The sequence below is a fragment of the Onychostruthus taczanowskii genome, unplaced genomic scaffold, assembly GCF_017590055.1.
Source record: "Onychostruthus taczanowskii isolate IOZ18803 unplaced genomic scaffold, ASM1759005v1 scaffold7, whole genome shotgun sequence".
Taxonomy (NCBI): domain Eukaryota; kingdom Metazoa; phylum Chordata; class Aves; order Passeriformes; family Passeridae; genus Onychostruthus; species Onychostruthus taczanowskii.
Window position 1 is genome coordinate 8,542,992 of NW_024504786.1, and position 21,359 is coordinate 8,564,350.

Here is a 21,359-nt window from a genome sequence, read left to right on the forward strand (position 1 = left end):
CCCCCAAACACGCCATCTAAGTTATTTATATCAAAGAGAGCAAAGGTTTATTTTTGTAGTTTGTACAGGCGGTAGTGGGGACTGAAGGTTTATTTTTAAAGAGTAAATATATATATTATATATAAATTACCTGCTGTGTCTGGCCCTTTCTCCTGGGGAACACAGCTGGGAGGGGGGTTTGTGTGCTTGAGACAGACCCAGCTGTGTGCACACACTCAATGGGGGGTGCAAGGGGGGCTGCACACCGTGTGTGTGGCACGGAGGGGCTGGCAGTCTGTGCTGCGTGTGTGTGGCCTGCTGGCACGGCTTGGCGGGGGTTGGGGGGTGGGAGCCCGTCGGTGCAGCAATGCGTGCAAAGATGCCCATGTGTCCCCTCCTACCTGCACCCCCTCCAAGCCCCAGGCTCCCCGTGGCCCTGCCCGGGCAGGCACTGGTGCTCTCTCCCACTGCAGCACAGCCCCGCTGCCGGGGGAGGGCAGCACGGCCCCGGGGAAGGGGGAGCTCATCCTGGGTCCCCATCCCGCAGGGATCTCTGCAGCCCCACCACCCTTGGGTCACTACCTGGGCAGCCTGCAGTGTCCTTGCACCCATCGCATAGCCCAGCCCTCCCCTACCCCCAGCCCCTGCATCACTTTTGGGGTGACCCAGGCATCCTGCCCTGGCCCTGACACAGTGACGTGGGACAAAGCATCTTGTCGATGCTCTTGGCCACGGCAGCATCAGTGCCCAGCCCCGCTGTCTGCCCCGCTGCAGAGTCCCCGGTTGGGCTGGACAAAACTCGTTGCCAGCCCCTACTTGGCGTGTGGCTCAAGGTGACGGTGATGGTCGCGGGGCCGTGTGCCCCGGCGGGGACGGCAGAGGCGGGAGGGCACCCCACTGCCCTTCCTCAGTGCGTGGGCACGCCAGGCTGCCGCGATGTTCTCCACCTGTGGGGAAGGGGAGACGGATGGGGGCATCAGCACCGCCACAGTGTGGTCCTCCTCAGCCCATCCCACAGCACCCTCCAGCCCTGGAGGTCAGTCAGGGGACACTAAGAACAGGCAGCAGCTCACCGGGATGAGGAGGTCCTGCTGGTTGTAGCTCTCCAGTGTCACCAGTTCGCTGGGTGCCAGCAAGGGCAGACGCAGCTCCCTCACGGGCAGGGCAGCCACCTCTGGCACCGGACGCTCCAGGACAGCCTGTCAGACATCTGGATGTGAGGGACGAGGCTGGTGATGTCCTGGGCACCAGGGGAAGCAGGGGCCTGGGGGGAGTGACACAGCCTCTGTGTGCATCACCAAGCCCTGGGCTCAGAGATAGGGTGCCTACATTCGCAGCCTGGGCTGGTGGGGGCCCAGGCATCCCTGGATGGTCCTTGCTGCATGCCACTCACCGAGCTGACGTGAGCCCACTCCCGCACAGCCTGCACCAGGTCCAGCTCATCCGCGGCCAGGCGGTCGCTGCGCAGCACCCGCGCCAGCACCACGTCGGAGAGCTCACGGAAGCCCTGGGTCTGCACCACTGCCTGCCAGCACACCACAACACCAGGGGGCTGGAACCAGGACCCCACACAACCACCACCCCCGTCCATCAGACACATCCTGGTGCCATCCCTGCCTGGCACTCCAGCATCCCCCAACCCAAACTCCAATCCTCTGGCACTCCAATACCCCCCAGCCCGCCTCTGCCAGTCACCCAGCATCTTCTCTCCAAATCTGCTCCCCTCCCAGCCCCCAGGCATCTCATCCTTAGGAGCCCTGCTCCCTTGCCTCATGCAGCATTCTCCATGCCGTGTGCCCCCCACACCCTGGGGTACCCCACACCATGCTCCCCCATCACCTGCCACGTACCGTGGTGCAGCCCTCGATGAAGGCCAGGCAGTGCTGCTGGAGGTCCACCTGCCCATAGGTCACTGCAGCCTGCGAGACAACACAGACACCTGCAAGGGGGCCCAGGGCAGGAAGGCCTCCCTGTCAAAGCCCTACAGATACGTGGGCACTGTCAGGGACACAGGTGAGGCACACATCCCTCTGGTTTGGGTATCACAGTGAGAATGTGGGGAGGAAGGGGCACCAAGGCCCCCTCCTTTCTTGGCCTGCCCAACAGCAAATGTTTTGATGGCTGTAACGCCCACAATGGTCACCCAGCCCCACCCTAAGCAGGACATGTGATTTTCCACCTCTGTTTCATCATCTCACTGAGCCCACAGTGGGTGAGAAGCCCTGGTGCTGTTCTCACAAGGTAACACTGCAGGCACATGAAACCACCAGTCCCCAGTGCTCCTTGTGGGCACAGGATCAGCTTAAAGCCCCCCACAAGCACCCCACACCCCTGGTGCCAGCCTCAGCCTGACCCATAGCTGCCATTCCCCACTGCAGCAGGAATTTGGGGTTGCTCTCATTTTCTCCCAGCCCTACTGAGCAATGCTGGTCCCAGGGCTGGCACTGCCCCTCGGGTTACCAGGAGGGCATGACCCCATCCCCCCACAGCAGCCCCGGTGTGTGGGGTACTGGGGAGCAGCACAGGCAGGGTGAACATCACATCCCCCTCCACCCCAGCAGGGGAGCAGTGCTGACGTAAGTGGGGAGGGCAGATGAGCTGTTTTCTTCAGGTTTGTTTTGTTCTGGGGTTTTGGGGTTTCTTCTTTTGTTTCCTCTGGGCCAATGTTAGCACCATTTATGTCACAGTGGTCTGGCACCACATCTGGCTGGGGCTCTGTGCTCTGGGGCAGGCACCTTACCCCAAGATTGTTTCAGTTTGTGGGAGATTAAACAAATACCCCTTCCCTGGAGAGCAGCCTTGGTCCCACCAAGTAGCATGGCCAGGGCCATTAGGACCTTCACAAGGCTATTTTTAGGGGCTTCAACTCTCAGCAGGGGTTTTGGGACTGGCTCCCCAAAACCCAGTGCCTCCCAGTTTCATGCAGATGATGACAAAGCCCTGGCACTGTGGAGTTCTGGCCAGTCCTGCTCAGGCTGACAGAGAAGACACTTCTCTGCCAGGATCTGGTGGCCCCACTGTCCCTTGCAGCCCTGCTACAATCCCAGTGGTCTGGGAGTTGGCAGGGCAGCTGCTGGGCCAGGGGTGAGTGGGAAATCCTGCCCCACTGCGCAGCAGAGAACAGAAGGATCAAATCTGTTCCTGCCCCAAAATTGTACAGGTTATTTTTAATAAATAAAATGAGACCCTAACGGTGTGACTCTTACCTGCAGAGCCTCGCAGACCTGCTCCACGCTCAGCGTGTCCTTGATGAACTTGACACAGAGCTGTAAGGCAGACAGGGAGAGGGTGGGCAGAGTGGGGGACACAACCCTGCCATCCCCCCACACAACTCTCAGCATCCCCTGAGACCCCAGCACATGGAATGTGGGGCAGAGTCACCTCCAGTCCCCCAGGATTTCATAAGCAATGGCCTGTGGGATGATGGCAGGGTGGATGTGGGCAGTCAGCTTGGCCACTGATGGAGCCAGGGACCAAGATTGATGTGACCAAACTCAGCCGATCTGATAGCCCCAGATGGGTCCCTTAATCCTGCCTACAGATGCCATCCATGTTCTACCATAGGGCACAATCCTGGTGCCAGCTGCAGTGCACTGGGTGACCTCAGCTTTGCCCCAGCCCTGCCTGCCAGCTGTGCTCTGGCTGTGACTGCTGGGGGAACAGCATCTCCAGCTGCATCCCCTGCATGGATGATGCAGGTGGGAAGCAGCCAGACCAGCATGTTGATCATGAGTGGGACCTCTCTCCTGCCTATCTCAGCTGCCTATCAGTCCCAGGAAAACCCAAGGGGATGTGACATGCAGGGAGGAGCTGTCAGCTGGGGCAGAAGGACCCTGAGTCATTGACAGGAGGGATATGAGGTCACCCTGCAGCTGGGCACTACTACATGGTTTCACCAGCTGTCCTTGGTCAGCCCCTTTCCCTCCCACCCCTCCTCTATGCAGGTCATCCCCCTCAGGATGCATTTGCTGGGTGGTGGGGTGTGACTCGACAGGAGCACCAGGTCCCCCTTTTCTGCTACACCCCTTATATCCCTTCCCTGCCCAGACAGCTGTTTGACAGCTCTCTGCCACATCTGGGCTTTGGCTGATCTTGTTCCCGCAGGTCCCATCCCACCACTCTGGCAGACAGGAGCCCATGATTCCTCAGCTCCTGAGGTACTTTCCCAGTGTGATGGGGAGGGAGGGGAAGTCTGGCTGTGAGATGCCGGGTCACGCGTTCAGCCAGGCTGTAATTCAGGAATCAGGCTGATGACGTGGCCTGGCTGCCCTCCCCAACACCGAGCTGCTTCAGCTCCCCAGCCTCTCCTCGTTCAGCTCTCACCCTTCCTCTTTCCTCCCTGCTGCCTTCCCCACACCTTCCACCTTTCCACCCAAAGCAGCATCACCCTGGCAGCACCACAGCTGAGGTGCTGACTGCTCTCAAGGATCAGGGCTCTCTTTAACTGCATCATCCTGTCAGATGACCAGACAGCACGTGTGGGCAAAGGCACAGGGGCTTTCCTCCTGACCTTTGCTGTGCAGGAGATGTGAAACTCCACATCCTTCCCCATGACTTCTCGGGATTCCCCTGTGGGATTCCCCGCCGCTGCTGCACCCCCTCAAGGGGGATCCCACTGGAGAGACCTTCCAGGATCAAGAAACAGGGCCAAACCTGTGTGATTCACCACAGTGCTTTCTTCAGAGACACCTCCAGCCACCAGCCATGCAGGGACCATCTGGGGGTGCTGCCCAACCTGGGAACACTCAGGACCACTGCCCACAGCCCAAACAGCACTGTACCTTGCACAGGTCCTGCAAGCCATACTCCACCGATGAGGTCAGCACCTCCAGTGCCTGCAGGCAAGAGGGACCTTGTGATCATCAGCATGTGGGGCCATGGATGGGCACAGCAGCCCAGGGTAAAGGGTAGGTGTGCTCCAGCTTCCGTGGGAGCTCCTGACTGGAGCATGGGAGATAAGGCTGCTGCATGGAGAAAAATCTCCTGCGATGGTGTCGCCATTTTCATCATCCAGGGTATGCACAGCCGGAGGTCCCAAGACTGGGACAAGGTGCTCTGGACACCCCACTGTGCTGGGTTGAGACCCCACACATTCATTACTCTGTTAGCCAGCCAGAAAGAATCACACAGACCATCTCCTCCAATTTTGGCACACCAAGAGTTGCTAAGCACCCCCTTCACCTGCATCCCCTTCTTGTCCCTCCCATTCCATGGACCCCACCAGCCCCATCCCCACTCACTATGTGGCTGTTGAGGGTGACGCTGTTGGTGTAGAGGAACTCAATGACGGCCAGGAAGACCTCAGGCTGCACGTTGCCCAGGATGAAGGGTCCCTGGGGTGGGACGCTGCTGGAGGTGTCCTGGCTGCCCACTGGTGCCTGGCTGAGCATGCCACGGAACACCTGACAGCGGCACGCCAGCACACAGCGGTGCGCAAACACCTTCTGCTGCTCCTGGCCCACCACGAACATCACATCGCTGCAGGGGAGAGGGGACCATGAGGGACACGGTGCCTGGAAGCAAGGACATAGCCTTCCCTGGGCTGGGACAGGGCACAAGAAGGGCCCTGCTGAGTGCCCAGCACAAGGGCAGTACCCTTCACTTTTAACCCAGGGGTCTGTCCCAACAGGTGAACAGAGGGGACCTTGTTGGCAGCTCTTTCCAGCCACCTGAATGCTGCCGGCAAGGTGAGCATGACAAGTCCTCTGGGAAGCATGGAGAGCCCTGGCTGCTGGCACAGAGAGCCCAGGGTGCTGGCACAGAGAGCCCAGGGTGCTGGCACCGAGCAGGGCAGAGAAAGGCCAAGGACAGCTGGAGAAAGTGACTTTCTGTTTTGGCATAGCAGAGCCAAGGAAAGCGTTGCTGTCACCAGGATGAGTCTCCTTGACTCATGGGAACTGACTCATCATCTCAAGGATGTGAAGTCTCTGACATAGCTGCCAGAAGGGCTGGCACAGGCCCAAAAGGACAGCTTGTGGCACACACTAGAGCACAGGGACCATCCTGATCCCCTATAACCCTCCCCTCCCCAAAATGTTTCCCCAGCTCCCCGGCCCAAGGAAAGTAGGGCAAGATCAGGGGAAAGGAAGCAGGCAAAGGACACAGAGTCACCAGCCTGAGCACACCTGTGGCTATGGCCCATCTATCCCCCTGCTCCTTTCTCCATCCCAGCAGACCAATGAGCAGAAGACATGCCACCCAAACTCTGACGGCCATGATGACATGTACAAATCCATGGCCTGACCCTCAGAGTGTCCCACAGGGAGGTGTATGTGCCCACCAGGAGGAAGGACACGTGGGTCATCCCAAGTGTCTATCAGGAGACACAGCTGGGGCAGGATGGGTGCTGTGAGCAGAGCCCAACATGTCCTCCATGACTGCTCCTGCAAGGGGGATCATGATAAACTGTTCTGTGATTGAGATCCATGGGCCAAGAGGGGCAAGCAGGATGCAGGCTGTGAGATGTGGAATGCCAGCTATGATGATGGCATGTAAGGTATGGGATGCAGGACACAGGCTGCAGGATGGGTGCAAAATGAAGGCTGCAGGATGTGGGATGCAGAACAAAGGCTACAGAGTGCAGACTGTGAGGCACAGGCTACAGGAGAAAGAATGCAGGATGTGGGATGAAGTAGACGGATGCAGAGCACAGATTTCAGGTTGCAGGATGCAGACTGCAGGATGCTGGATAAGGAGTATGCGTTGAAAGATGTGAGCAGCAGGATGTAGGCTGAGAATGACCAGCCAGTGTCAGCCACTCCTCTACTGCCTGGTGCTGTGGCTGGGGAGTTTTTACTGGGATTTCTCTTCTGGGTGGCCAAAAATTTCAGCAGGAATGGGGATTTCCTTAGATAGCTCTGGTGCTGTTTAGCCGGGCCTCAGCAAGAAGTAGATGAAGAGGACCACAGCCAGGCAGGACATACCAAATGGGTGAGGGAGCCAAGGCAGCATCACCATCTCTGCTCTGGCACAGAATGCCAAACCCTGTGAGGAGGGATGCCAGGCTGTCGCATACTCTCCGGAGATAAAACACAAATAAAGCTAGGTAGGAGAAGAACTGAGCAGGGAGGAAGCTGCTCCTGAGGAGCTCAATGTACCCCCATTCCTGACAAGGGCAAGATCCCCAGCACAGGATTTATCCTGAGAAACAGTCTTGCCCTGTTGGCACCAAGCCTAGGCACACAGGGGGTCTGGGCACACCCGGGAACTTTCCCTCCTCCTGAGGGCTGTGCAGGGCGGGCTACACCTGGGCAGCCCCGGACTCCTGCTGGCATGCGGGTTGTGGGGAGCGCCGCACAAGCCGCATCGGCCCCACCAGCTCCCGGGGCTCCCCGGACTGCCTGCGGGCCCCAATGGCCCCAGCCGGAGGGCTCGGGGCTGCGGGAAAACAGCACGGAGCAGCCGCCGGGGGCTTCGGCGTGGCTGGGGGGAGGCGGCACGCCCCGGGCCCTCACCTGAACTGGGGGTTGTTCACCAGGGTGCGCAGGGCAGCGCTGAAGGCGGCCACGTCGCCCTGCAGCCGCGCCGAGCAGGGTCCGGCCATGGGCGGCCTCAGCGAGCGCGGCGGCGGCAGGAGGCCGGAGGATGGCGGCGGGGAATCCGGAGGCTGTCGGGAGGCCGGCCAGCCCGGGGAGGCCGCGGGGAGGAAGCCAGCCCGCTGCGTCGTACGGCACGGCCCATTGCTAGGGAAACCTGGCAGGCCGCGCTGGGGCTGGAGGCCGGGCTGCCGGGGGAGCAGTGGGAGGGAGCGATGGGACAATGAGGCGTGAAGCACAACTTGCTGCCAAGGCCGCTCCGTCCGGCACTCGCCGGATGGGGAAGCAGGGCTGTTCTGCGTCTTGCTGCGAGTGGAATTCCTTGCCGTGTTTCGTGGCTTGGCTCTGGCACGCCTGGCTCGGGGACACTGCGGCCCAAGCTGGTGGCTTTGCTGCAGAGCAAAGACATAGGGTGAAGAGAGGCTGGCAGCTGGGATTTTGGAAAAGGCAGCACATGCACGGAGATCACCCTCACCTCCACCTGCACAGCCCCCAGGGAAAGCATGGCTGAGTCCCCAGCAGCAGCACTGGAGCAGACTGGAGCCCGGCAGGGAGATTTGTCCCCTGAAATGGGGGAAGCCTTCTCTCGGCAATGCTCCTGCAGCTCTCATGTCTGCTTAGAGTACAGGTGCTTGCAGGCAGAAAAAAGCATCACCAGCCTCATAGAAAGGCTTGGGTGGGAAGGGACCATTTATTTCCAACCCCTCTGCCATGGACAGGGATGCCACCCACTAGATCAACCCACCAGAGCAACCGCTCACCTAAGCCCAAACCGAGTGCTGTGCCATTCTCCAAGCCTTGGCTGGCCCCAAGCAGCCTAAGGCAGGGATTGCCCGTGGAGGGATCCACCCTTGTCTGTGGCTGGTGCAAGAGAGAGGCAGGAAGGGGGCTCGGAGCTGAGGCAGCACCCCAAGGGAATGGGGTCCAGCTGGCAGTGTGCTTGGCAGCACTAGTCAGAGGCAGGCTATAAATACCTCAGACGGGAGATAGAAATACAAAAGCCATCTCCACTTTCCTCAAATAGCTTGGCAGCCAGGCCAGACAAAGGCACATTGATGGAACAACCGTGTCGTACCAGCTGGGCTGGGCTCCACTGGCAGAGAGGAACTCCAGCCAGGGTTGGGAGCCCCCGGGGACCTGCTCAGCCCCCAGGCATTACAGCAGCAGGGTCCCTGGCATGTGACAGGGCTGTGCTCTATCCAGTCACTGGAAGTCTTCAAGGCTGGGTTGGATAGGGCTCTGAGCAATCTGGTCTAGGGGTGGCATCCCTGCCCATTGCCAGTGATCTCTAAGGTTCTTTCCAACACAACCCACTATGTGATTATATGATTCAATGGGTGCCTACCCACACACACTCTCCCTTGGTGCAGTGGGGCATAAGTAGCCTAAGGATGCAAATGTCTGAGCAAAATCAAGGTGTTGCAGGGCCCAGCCCCAGTGCAGCCCACAGTCAGGGCACAAAGCAGTGATCACAGCTGCTGCTCTCCACCCCTGCTCTTCTCTTGCACATCCAACACCAGCCTGCATTTTTCAGGGCTGGCAGGGAGCTGAGTTTGGAGGGCACATGTCTGGAGTAACCACATCCCTGTGCTGACACAGCTGAAAAGGCAGAGAGGGCAGGAGTGAAGGGGAACAGAGCTGCCCAGGGACCAGGAAACAAGGAGTTAAAGGAGCCATGCCCCAGAGCAGCCTTGGAGACATACAGTGTCAAGTAGCAACACTTCACCTTCCAGGAGCACAACAGGTTTGGCCCTGCTCACAGCAACTTACAAGATAAAGATTGTCCTGGGCAGTGACATCCACCAGACACAAGTCCCCTGGGTTTACTCTGGAAGGACGGGAGTGGAACTTAGGGTAAGTGTGGGATGCAGACTGAACACTGGGGAAAGAGTCACTCACCTGTGCCGGGGGAAGGGCTGGGGATGGGAGAGCAGAGGGCTGTGTGGAACATACATTACTGCACTGGATCAGCCCCAGCTGGCCGAGTCTGATGGGCATGGAGGCACTGGAGAAGGGAAGACAGCTACCATGGATCTCCCAGCCCCTCTGCATCTTATCTCACAGAGACTCACACGCCAGAAGGCATGGGATTTGCAGAGGGTAGGGAGAAGTGAGGCAAAGAGGCAGGGAAATGGAGAGGCTACAGGACACCTGCCTCACCTAACACTCAGGTACATCTCCTTTGCAGGCCACCCCTATGGCTGAGCAGCCCATCCCAGAGGTAGCCCTGCTAGCCCAGGTGCTGGCTGCAGCCAGCACTGAAGCCCCTTCACTCCGCACTGGCCGCCGTGGCTCCCAGCCCCCAGCCCCAGCCCGGGGCACGGAGGACAGCAAGCCACCCCCCCTGCTCTCCCGCCGCAACTCCATCCTCAGCCGCCGCAGCTCGTTCGGGATGCTCCCGGGGAGCAGGCGCCCCTCCATTGGCCCCTGGATGCTCCACAGACGCGTTAGCTTCTCTGGGCTCCCAATTTTCCAACCCATCCTCAAGACCCGCCTTGAAAACACTTACAGGATGGGGCCAGACAAAGGCTGCAAGTTTAATGCGGAGCGGGTGCAGCGGGTGCTGGAGGGGACCCTGGCCTGTGCCTTGGGGACCACTGCATACAGTGCCCAGGGCAGTACCTCACTAGCCCAGAGCCTGACTGAGCTGCTGCACAACCAGGCCAAGGAGGTGGTGCCACCCCGCTACAAGCTGGTCTGCCATGTGGTGCTGGGCCAGCAGGCCCAGCAGAGCCTCTTGGTGGCCAGCCGGGGACTATGGGACCCTCAGACTGACAGCTTTGCTTCTGCCACCTTCTCCAATGCTTCCCTCTTTGCTGTGGCCACAGTGTACGGGGTCTACTTCGAGTAGCACATGCCTCTCTGTCCACCCAGTTCTGCAGAGCTGTAGGGAGAGAGCAGCTGAAATAAAGAGGTTTTGTCCAGCTGTGTGTCATACCTGTGGAGTCTTGGGCCAGGGTGTGTGCAGGGAGCAAGATACAGATGCTCACTCCAGCCTCAGCTCACACCCACGCTGCAGTTCCCAGTACTATGGTTTGCAAAAAGACCCAAGCGGCAGCAAACACAACAAAAGGCTGGATTTCCCTGGAACAGGCAACTGCCCAAGGCTGTTGGAGCAGCCCAGGCTGCTTCCCACAGCACAAGCTGCTCCCAGGCAGATTGATTACACAGATCACCTTCAAAGCAAGCTCACAGAGCTCTTTCCTGGCTTCATGCCCAGCTCATATCCCATCACACAAGATGTCAGTGCAAGGGCCCAAGCAACCCCTCCACCACCTGGGTCATAGCTCCTGCCTTCTGCAGCTCAGCAGTCAGGAGAGCAGCTGGGTTGGGTCCAAGTGCAGAAAGGACTGGGAATGCATTTGGCAGCAGCAAGGAGAAGCAGCTCCAAGGCTCCACCAGGATAAGCAAGAGCTAACTCTGCCCTTTGTGCCAGTCCCATGAAAGCAGTGGAGGTACCACATGGGCTCCTCATAGCCATCCTGCCTCCCTGACCTTATCCCCCAGCAGCAGTCAGTGCCAAGAAGGGTCATCCCCAACAGGCAGAAGCAGCTCTGGAGAAAGAATGATGCTGAAGCCCTTTCGTGACTCCAGCTTCAAATACAGAGGACATAGTTTGCCCTTACACAAATAAGTTTTTATTGAGGCGAGTCTGGGAGAGGGGAACTGCACATGAACAGACCAACAGGAAAATAAATAATTCCATATAAATAAGATACATAAATAGTCCCACATGGCAGAGACTGCCTTGAAATAAGAAACAACCCTGGGTCCCAACAAAATGAGGGCTTCTCCAGGCAAGTCCTCAGATCCCATCCCCCACCCTTTATCAAACTTCAGGTTGTACCAGACAATTCACAATTTGGGAAGAGACTGGGCACAGTTAGGCCCAGCACAGCTCCCTCCTTAGTGTAACAGTTGTGGAGTGGCACAACACACCAGCCCACACAGCCCCTGGCAGGGCAGGCAGCACCCTTCACCCCTGCCCACTCCTGGGAAGGGGTTTTCCTATCCCACAGCACCCAAAGTTTGAGATCAAGGCTGTGGCAGCCATCTCCAGGCCATGCAGAGGGTCTGTGCAACTGATGCATCAGCTGGGGCAGGGGAGCCTGAGCCTCCACCACAAGTAGCTGCCAGCCCCAAACATGGCTCAGCCAGCCCCAAACCCGGCTGCAGGACACTCACCCACCACCACCTCCTGGAACACCCCAGTCCATTCCATCAAGATCAGCACCACCAGAGCAGGAGCTGCCAGTGGGAAGACAGCGATTGCCCAGAGCCAGGGAACAGCAAGGATACCCAGACCTGCTGCTGTAACCACATCCACATGTCTTAGTCCAGAGTCCAGCTGAGCACCAGGATACACATGCCCAGGGGGATAGCCAGCACCACATCATCCCTCCCATCCCATGGGAGGGCAGGGGGAGACCTCCAAGTCCAGACAGGGTCCCCCAAGGTCCCAGGCTAGGCCTCAGCCCATTCTTGGAGAAGCTTGAGGATGTATCTGAGGCGGTGGTGGAGCTCAGGAGAGCAGCCCAGCTCCTGGATGCTGCACAGCTTGTAAGTGTAAGAGTTGCGCTCCCGGTTGATGTAGGTGACAAGGCAGGAGTGGTCAGGCTTGCTAATGATCACCTTGGTGTGGTCGTTGTAGAAATTCACCTAGGAGAGAGGTTGGGCTTGGTTTAAGCCGTGCTTCCCACAGCACATTGGGAGCCAGGATGGAGCCACATTTCCTGCCTCAACCCGTTCCTCCTCCCCAACCTGCCTGGGAGCATCCCTGCCCATGCCCCATGGCAGGAATGAGCCAGCCCCAGCACAGGGCAGACAGAAGCATCCAGCTGAAGTGCTATGTCTCTCCACGGGCTGGGGAAGCTGCAACCAGCAGCTCCAGGCACTGGAGCAGCATCCTGCACCCACAGCTGTTTTCACAGCTGGATTTCCCATTTGGGCTGTGGCAGACAAGATCCAACACAGACCAGAAGACCCCCGTCTGCTCTCCTCTTCACAAGGGTCTGGGCATTTCCACTGTGCCCCACACATACCTGGAGGGTGCCACTGCTGAAGAGCATGAGCAAGGCTTGGTCAGTCTTCACCCACTGCAGGAGGAGCAGGGCTGGCTGCCCAAGGTCATCTATGCTGGGCAGGTCACCTCCCTTTGAGAGAAGGGTCTGCATAAGCCACTGGTCGCACACATGGGAGCGCTTCCAGCAGCACACACAACACCAAAGCTGGGTACCCCCTCAGTGGAGTCCCCACTCCCAGGGCACAACCCTGTGTATCCACCTGACCACACCTGCAAGCAGGGAGTCCAACCAGCTCAAGTAGTGTGGTCAAGCCATGACCCAAAGTCCAGCCCTGGGCTCCAGCACTCACCTTCATGAGATGCTGCTCCATGTAGGACGCAAAGTAGCGCAAGACACTCATCTGTCCCTGCAGCTGCTCAGGGATGGCAGACACAGAGAACACCAGGTGTTTGCTGTTGGTCGGGTTGTAATGTACAGTCCTGGAGGGAGCAGAGCACAAGTTTTGGCGATGTCCACCCTGGTACAGACTCCCCCTCCCACCCAAGGGGCTCCCCTAGAGACAGATGAACCCCATTCCCACCGCTCACCTGTGGTTGGGGGAAAGTGTCATGTGCGTGCCATTGTTGAAGAGGACCCCAATGCTGCGGTTGGAGAGCTGGTAGCCAAAGCCATACTTGTTGGAATAATCCACCCACTTGCTCACCCAGACAAAGTGCTCATGGCGGGCCAGGGAAGCTGGGTTTTTCTCCGCTGTTGGAGAAGAGAGGAGGTGAGCAGTGCGGCCAGCCAGCCCCTGTCCGTCACCTCTCCAGGGGGAACAGATCCCTACAGCAGGCTCTGGCACCATTAAGGGTGCTATTTGTACCCCAAGGAGCAGCCATATCTTCATCCCAGGGGGAAGGGGATGTATAGCACCCTATTCCATCCCAGAGCAGTCCAACCAGTTTACCTGGAGGCATGGAGGAGAGGCAGGTCCTCAGGAGCCGGACAGCTGACTCGATGATGGCAGAGGTGGTGACGCAATCTTCAAAGGCTGCGGGGAGAAGATGACAGGCTGAGTCAGCCAGCCCCGCTATCAGCCCAGGCATGACAGGAAGCTCGGGGCAGGCTGGGGTGGCTGGGACAGGTATTGCTCACCTTCACAGCTGCTGGCCATCGTTCCCCGGATGGAGGGGGACGCAGACTTGCGAGATGTCTCCTCCACCACTGTCTCCACGGGGCTGGAGCTGGCACTGCGGCACGACACAGGGGTGGCCTGCGGAGAGACCTGGCTTCAGCACGGTCTGCCTGCTCCGCCAAAGAAGGGCGTGCACGGCCTCAGAGATGTTCTCACCTCATTCCCTTCCACAGTTTTATAGCTCATCTGCCGACAGATTGAGGTCTTCATCAGCCCAGTAACCAGCTTGGAGAGGTCATCCCTGTCCTCTGAAGAGCTCTTCTTGGCTGAGGAGAGAGCAAGAGATGAGTACACTGCTGAGCATATAGGCTGGGGACATCCAGGCCACCCCTCCCAGTATCTCAGCTCTCCCTTATCTATTCCCATGCCCATGGAGGCAAGGAGGGTGTCAGACAGCTGTCTCCCACTTTCACTTCCCAGTTCTCATGCAACACAGGGCTTCCAGGAGGAAGTGCCCCATGGGTTGTGGCACAGTATCCGCTCTCCAGGCACACACCCATGCCAGGCCACGAGCACAAGAAGGGCAGGGGCACACCCAGCTTGTGCTGTCCCCAGGCACGGGGTCCAGAGAGATCCATCAGGAGGTCTCTCCAGAAAACAGGATCTACTTCTTCCTGAAGGAAGAGTCACCCAGAGGCTCCTTGGCAATGCACAAACTTACCCTTGGGTTTCTTCTTCCCAAAGAGTGTCTTGGTGACTTTAGCAAACAGAGTCTTTGCAGGATTTGGGGGACTCAGCTCTGGAGCCATCACGCAGCTGCTGGGAGGGAGTTTCTCAGGCGTGTAGCCCTGCAGAGAGGTCAGGGGAGAGGTTTGGTTTCCATAGGCCACATGCTCCAGGCAGAGCAGCTGCCCTGGGCTGACCAGAGTCATTCACATCCCTCCTGACAGCCAGCTTGTGTTTCTGTCAAGCCTCAGAACCATGACTGGCATCAGCACAGGAAACAACCCCTTGCTATAGCAACAAGGCAGCAGAAGCACACCAGATCCCTCAGTTCCTCTGGCTGGCATTTGGGCAGGACAGCGGCTGCTTCCTTTGAAGGACTGACACTTCATACAGGACAAGGACAGCACCCTGCACAGCCCAAAAAACCTCATCCCACCTGGAGAAGGGTCCCTTGACCCAGCCCCCCCCACCCACCTTGAAGAACTCATGGTCCAAAATCTCATCAAGGGTGAGGCGGTCCTGGGGGTTACGTCTGAGGATGCCAGTGATGAGGTGCTTGGCAGGCAGGGAGAGGAAGACAGGGAGGGTGTATTCCACTTGCTTGATACACCTGTAGGTCTCCTTGAGGTCAGAGGTCTCAAAGGGAGGGTTCCCACACAGCAGGGTGTACCTGGGAGGGAACATACATGCCACTGTCAGATCCCCACCAGGCTTGTGACTCAGCAGCACTTAAAGCAAGGAAGTTATTGGCATTTGGCTGGCCACACCTGGCTGAGAGCAGCACTTCCAGCCCTGACAGCCACGCTCACATCCGGCCATGCTTCCTCCTAGCAACTGTTTAGAGCAACAGGCAAGGAGCCTGGAGGAAGGACAAAGAGCTGGCAGGCAAAGGCCACCTGCTGCTCCCACCCGCGTGGCCATCAGGGTGGAAAATGGAGCAGGAAGCTCGCAGGCAGCGGCCGGGCAAGGGGCTGGATGTGCCGAAAGAGCGATCGCTCCCTGAGCAAACAGCGCGGCAGCCACAGAGATTTTCCGTTGTTTATCAGGTTCACGGTGCGGTCAAGCCTGCTTTGAACCAGAGCTGAGTGCGGCATGAGCACACCCACCCCGTGCAGGTCCTGCTTGCACAGTGCCCACACAGCATCCCAGGATAGCACCTGCTCCAAAGGAAGGCAGGATCCAGCCAGGCGCTCCCCTCCCCCTGCCTCTCAGCAACCGCCGCAGAGCCACAGGGCACGGCACAAGAAAACTTCCTCATCGGGCTGCCCACAGAGCAGCTGCCCCCACCCCAGGCAGGGTGCCTGGACCCCTCCCCACCCCGCAGCACAGACTTACATGACACAGCCCAGAGACCACACGTCCGACTCTGGCCCATGGCCCTGCCTCAGCAGCACTTCTGGGGCCAGGTAGTTGGGGGTCCCACATATTGTCCTGTGGGGCAGAGCACCAGATCAGTGCATGCTCTTCATCCCCTCCCAGACAGCCTCCCCCTGCTCCTAGCCCTGGGATTTAGCGTACAGCCTTGTCCTCCCCACTCCATTTTGCTCTTTGTGGTCCTCCCTCCATCTACAAGGAGTCCCATACAGACTCCCTCCTCTAGAGCTCACGGAGGTCAGCAGCAGCTGCACTTGGGGAGCTGTTGGGAAGAGCCTGTCCCAGAGCTGAGGAGGAACAGAGCCTTTGTGTCCCAGCCTGTGCAGCCGGCATGGCAGCCGGGCAGGCACAATAGCAATAGTCAACACATTGTTCTCCCCGATGGCTGCAGGCTCACTCCTGGAGGAGCCACAAAGCCCCCAGCCCCCTCGCCTTGCCTGCAGCTGGAGCAGGAATTGCTCCCTCACCCCAGGAAGGGGCCCTAAGGCTTCCTCTCCAAAGACCAGGAGGGATCCCTTGCCCCTCCACTCTCCTAGGAAGCCACAGAAAAAAGAAGAGTGAAACCCTGAAGGACTCTAAAAAAGGAAAATCTCAAACTTACTTTTTCTTCTGGTCAGAGACATCCTGGCAAGCAGCCAGCCCAAAGTCCCCCACTTTCAGCTCCATGTTTTCATTGATGAAGAAGTTGCCTGCAAGTCAAAGGCGATGCGTCACCACAAGTCCCTTGGGGACAGCTTGCTCCCCACACAACACCATGTGTCAGCCACAGCACTCACCAAGCTTGAGGTCTCTGTGCAGGATGCCCTTGAGGTGAAGGTATTTCAAGCCTGAGATGATTTGTTTGAGGTAATAGCGCACTTCGGGCTCCAGCAGAGTATGGCGGGCCTTCCAGATGTGGGCCAGGGACTGCCAAGGGAGAGAAGACAGCTTGTGGTGCAGGCAGGGAGAACAGGCAGCCCTGCTGACTAGGCACAGGGTAGGCAGGGTCAAAGCCAGTTCTTCCAGAAGTTGCACATTCACAAATAATCCTTCTTTCACAGCCATGACCTCAGCAGACTCCCCACAAGGCTGAGCCTGCTCATCAGAGCCATGGGAACCTCTGGCCACACCACGAGCAGGCAGTCCGAGAATGACGGACAGCCGCTGGAGTGCCCAGTGCTGTGCTAAACCACTCTGCTTACGGCGAGCTCAGAGGGTGTGACAGCTCAGGAGGGGACTGCTAACAAAACACCTCAGTAAGGCCTGCTCCAACCAGCCATGGCTGTTTAGGAGATCCTCTGGCAAGGAGGCCACAGCAGCACTGACCTTCCTACTGCAGTGCTCCAGGAAAATGTAGATGCTCTCCGAGTCCTCAAAGTAGTGGGAGAACTTGACAATGTGCTTATGGTGCAAGTCCCGATGTAGCTCGATCTCGTTGGTGATCTGAAGGAGAGCAGCGGTGTCAGGCGAGCACAGGTGAGCTGCACCCAGCACCCCCCGCCACATGGCACCCACCTTCTCCCGCTGGTGAGGTTTAGCCACCCTGCTGTGAGGAATGACCTTCACGGCATAGGTTTTGTTGCTGGAGAGGTCTGTCATTTCATAGCATCGTGCAAACCCGCCCTGCAAGGGAAGAGGTGGTTATGGATGGGTGAGAGACAGCTCCTTACCCCTGCCTGCTCACAAGCCTCCTCCTCCTCCTCCCTTCCCTGGCAGCAGAGCCCGGCAAGCGTCACACGCTCCCTCCTGCTGCGTCGCCCACTAAGATCTGAACTATGATGCTCTCAAGCATTTTCTTCACCCATTTCTCCAGGGCGTTTTCCCTCCCACTATGGCCGGACTTTGCATCTTTCCACATGACAGATCAACCTGGAAAGTCCTGCGCAGGGCAGGAAGCCCGGGGACCGGAGGCCATCGAAAGGCAGCCCCATGGAGACAGGTTTTTCCTGCCGTGATGTCACCCTCCAATCTGCACACTCAGCCGCCGAGCCCACTCGGGCCGGGCTGGGAACCGGCATCCGCCTCCTACACACGCTGCTGTCAGCCGGAGGAAAAGTTGCGTGCGGCGGAGCGGCGCGGGCCGGCACCCCTGGGAACCGGGGCACCCACCGGCCCACGCACCCCCGCGGGGCGCCCCGAAACCGATGCGGCTCCGATAGCCGCCGAGGCACGCCGCCAGCCCGGGTGATTCACGGCTTCCAGCACTGCTGCGGGCCCGCCGGGCGAGGCGGGGAGGGTGGGGGCGGCGGGCGGCAGCCGACCGCCGGCGCGCGCCGCCGCTGCCGCCCCGGGAATCCCGCCGCCTTTATCAAGGGCCGCGATGACGTCACCCGCGCGGCTCCGCCCCCGGGCGGCCCCGCGCCGCCCTTAAAGGGGCCGCGGCACGGGGGAGGGGGCGGGGTTGGGGATTTCGGGAATGCGCTGGCGTCCCTCCGCCAGCTGTGACACCGCGGGTGAAGCACCAGCCGCGGCTCGCTGCCTGCACTGCACAGGGGCCCACCGCTGCACACACAGCGATGTGCCCCCCGTGGCTGCATCCCCCTCCTACAGACAGGGACAGGGACAACCTCCTCTTGAGTCAGGGTTCCCCTGTGGTCACACTGAGACCCCCCAAACACGCAGGGCTCCCTGCCCTGTCTCCCAGGACATACATAGCCCCCTGCCATGCACGTCTGTAGGTACACACACGCACAAAACACCTATTCACAGGGTGTTTCCCCTCACAGGTGTTACCAGCGTGTGTCACACACCAGCTGGGGTCCTCACGCCCCCTTCCCATATGGAAAGGTTGTGGCTCAGGGAGGGTTTTCAAAGCCCCTGTGGGCCCTGACGTGCCCTCCCTCCTTATGACAAACTTGGATGCAGGGAGACACTCCCCGAGGGCTTTCGCTCTGTGCCAGGGCCCAGCGAAGGGCTCACAGACGGGGCACGGGGCTCACAGGAGCAGCAGAAGATGCAGGGATGATGGCATCCGCCATCCTGGCCCCTCGGTGCCGTTCCCAGCCCTTCAGCCGGGCTGTGCAGGGTGTGCAGTGCCGGCCGGGCCAGGCCCCATGGCGCTGCTGCTGCCTGAGGCCATGGCCAGCACTCACCTCTTGTCACCGGCCATGGAAGGACGCTTGGCATCTCTCCCTCCCCACGAGCTGGCAGAGGGGCCTGCAAAGCCACAAGCCCCACAGCTGAGTCTGAAGCAGCAGTGGTGTAAGAGCCCCTCAATCTTCCCGCTGTGCTTCCCTTGCTCACACCAACGCAGGGTGACTCTGTGAGCATCCCGTGCTCCGTGCCTCAGTTTCCCCCCACTGCTGCTCAGGGCTCTTGCCACTGATGCTCACTGTGCTCCTGAATGTGCTCAGAGTTTTGTGTGAGCACCTCTAGCAAAAGCCCTGTTCTTCCCAGCACATCCCCTTTCACTCTAGGGAACTGGGGACGAATTAACTCCACTTTTTTTTCGGCAGAAAAACACAAAACCTGCCTGATGAGAAAGAGGAAACAACACGAATCTGACTGGATTTTTTAATGCGTTTCCAGCTTTTGCAGGGGAAGCACACACAAACGCAGTGCCCATCAGCAAACACGGCCCAGGAGGAGGCTGGGATGCTCTGCCCGAGGGAAGCTGCTGTTTCCATCAGGCCCCCGGGCCGATGCCATCACAGGTTTTCCGACGGAGGCCCCAGCCCCGGGCTGCCGGAGCTGAGTCAGCGTCGGGAGGCAAAGTGTGGGCGGAGGCACCCTGGAGCAGGCTGGGATGCTCTGCCCGAGGAAAGCTGCTGTTTCCATCAGGCCCCGGGGCTCCCCGGGCCGATGCCATCACAGGTTTTCCGACGGAGGCCCCAGCCCCGGGCTGCCGGAGCTGAGTCAGCGTCGGGAGGCAAAGTGTGGGCGGAGGCACCCTGGAGCACCCGGGGGACCTGTGGGGGATGATGTGACAGACAGGGGCTGTCCCGGGACAGGGGGACAGCGGGAGAGCTGCCAGCTGTGCTCCTGCTGCCCACTGCCTCTGGGCGAGTTCCTGGGCAAGGGGCACGGGTGGACCCCACAGCCCACGTCCTGCCAGGCTGAGGGACCTCCTCTCCAAGAGGGATGGAGCCTGGCAGCAGCTGGGGTCCCCTGTGGGGTCCCGTCTCAGTCACGGGTTTTCCCATCACCGATCTGGGGCGGTGGGAGGAACTGTGGTTTAAGAGCACCAGCCTGTTGGGCCTGGGGAAGGAGAGGCTCTGGGGTGAACTCCTGACTGCCTGCAGCTAGTTAGGCGGAGTTATAGGAAAAGGGAGTCAGGCTCTTTGGGGATGTGTACAGTAAAATCATGAAAGGCACGCAATGCAAGCTGCATCAAGGGAAATTCCGTCTAGATATTAGGAAACTTTTTTCCCCTTGTGCATGTGGTAAAATATCACAGGAGCCAAGAGAGGCTGTGGGATCTCTGTTCTCCATGATACTCAGCCCTGGCCTGGTCCCCCCACCCTCGTGGCATTCAGAGATGCTCAGCAACATCAGGGGCAGGGGAGCTGAACCCAGCTGCCAGCTCACGTCTGCACCAGGGCTGCCTTCCCAGGGCAGCTGCAGGTCCTGCTGTGTGCCCTGCATGCAGTGCCTGGGCTGCAAGAGCAACACCAGCCAAGCATCGGGGTGCAGACAAGCTGCCCAAGATTGGGGTGACAGCCCTGACCCCCCTCAGGAGCGGGGCATTCCCACCCCTCAGCACAGCTCTGCAGAGCACGGGGCTGCAGCCACCAAGGAGGAGGACAGAGAGGCTGGTTGGTCCCCTGGGCGAGCTGGGAAAGGAAGAACCAGCAGCAGCAGCGGCCAGGGCACCCCAGGAACTGGGGCACAAGGCACCACAGTACTGCACAGCCCAGGTCCCAGCTTACCCATCTCCACCGGTTCCCAAGCAAAGAGCTGTTGGTACACGCCACGTGCCTCAGTTTACCCAATTCAGCCCGTAGCGAGCACACATAAACCTTCAGGGTGTGAAAACAGAGCTCCCCTCTCCAGCACTGCTTTTCTGAGGGATGTAGTGCTCATGTCTGCCTCTGCTCCTCCTTACCGGCCTGGGTCTTGTGTGAGATGGAGGGAATTATAAGGGTTCCAGTGATGGAGCACGATGCTGGCCCTTTTCGACCCCATCCGGCAAGAATGTGCACTCTGCATCCTTTTCCCAGTGGAGCTGGCAGTTGCACCCAGCCGGGCAGAGCCCTCTCCCCATGCCAGGAGAGAGACAAACTCAGCAGAGCCCAGCCCAGCCCTTCTCCAGGAGCTTGGGATGGAGTATGGACAGGACTGGAGGGACACGGGGCTTCTGGCAGGGCAGAGGGGGTGGAGAGGGAGAGGCTGGGAAGGGACATTCGTTCTGGGGAATGGAGAGGGGAAGAATGAAGAAGGAATGGGCACTATGGCTTATGGAGGAGGGGCAGAACACGGGGGGACCCCGGGTTGATTGAGTGAGGGGGAGCTGGGTCGAGCTGGGGGTACCGCTGCACAGGGCGGCTGGAGGGTCCGTGGCGGGCGGGACCCCTGCGAGGGGACGGGGCACGGGGGCCGAAGGGTGAGCATGGGCCGGGCCGGACGGCGGCGGGGCCGGGCCGGGATGTGGCGGGGCCGCCCCGCGGCGAGGCGGAGCCCGCGGCC

At 59.5% G+C, this 21,359-nt stretch overlaps 3 protein-coding genes across 5 annotated transcripts; 1 reads left to right on the top strand and 2 right to left on the bottom strand.

The window, feature by feature from the left end:
• Positions 1–64: 64 nt before the first annotated feature.
• On the bottom strand, positions 65–7,659 carry BTBD19 (BTB domain containing 19). The gene is given in 9 exon segments (XM_041421600.1): positions 65–926; positions 1,053–1,178; positions 1,373–1,504; positions 1,830–1,898; positions 3,186–3,245; positions 4,761–4,814; positions 5,220–5,457; positions 7,434–7,612; positions 7,615–7,659. Coding segments are annotated over 9 exon segments (1,038 nt in total). The 3' UTR covers positions 65–791.
• Positions 7,660–9,306: 1,647 nt separating this feature from the next.
• Positions 9,307–10,365, top strand: DYNLT4 (dynein light chain Tctex-type 4). The gene is made up of 2 exons (XM_041421835.1): positions 9,307–9,368; positions 9,703–10,365. Exon 2 carries the CDS (start codon positions 9,712–9,714, stop codon positions 10,363–10,365), a length of 654 nt encoding a protein of 217 aa, XP_041277769.1. The 5' UTR covers positions 9,307–9,368; positions 9,703–9,711.
• A 773-nt stretch (positions 10,366–11,138) lies between these two features.
• Positions 11,139–17,410, bottom strand: PLK3 (polo like kinase 3). 3 transcript variants are annotated; one of them, XM_041421518.1, is made up of 14 exons: positions 17,250–17,410; positions 17,061–17,177; positions 16,532–16,661; positions 16,357–16,444; positions 15,717–15,812; positions 14,856–15,051; positions 14,377–14,503; positions 13,872–13,981; positions 13,676–13,793; positions 13,488–13,571; positions 13,126–13,288; positions 12,888–13,017; positions 12,557–12,667; positions 11,139–12,173 (listed from the first exon to the last, which is right to left on the bottom strand). In XM_041421518.1, exons 1-14 carry the CDS (start codon positions 17,331–17,333, stop codon positions 11,979–11,981), a joined length of 1,749 nt encoding a protein of 582 aa, XP_041277452.1. In that variant the 5' UTR covers positions 17,334–17,410; the 3' UTR covers positions 11,139–11,978. The 3 variants fall into 3 exon arrangements, with proteins under 3 accessions (XP_041277452.1, XP_041277451.1, XP_041277453.1); XM_041421517.1 differs by having other exon boundaries at positions 13,488–13,592; XM_041421519.1 differs by lacking the exon at positions 17,250–17,410 and having other exon boundaries at positions 13,488–13,592; positions 16,532–16,720; positions 17,061–17,152.
• Positions 17,411–21,359: the final 3,949 nt, after the last annotated feature.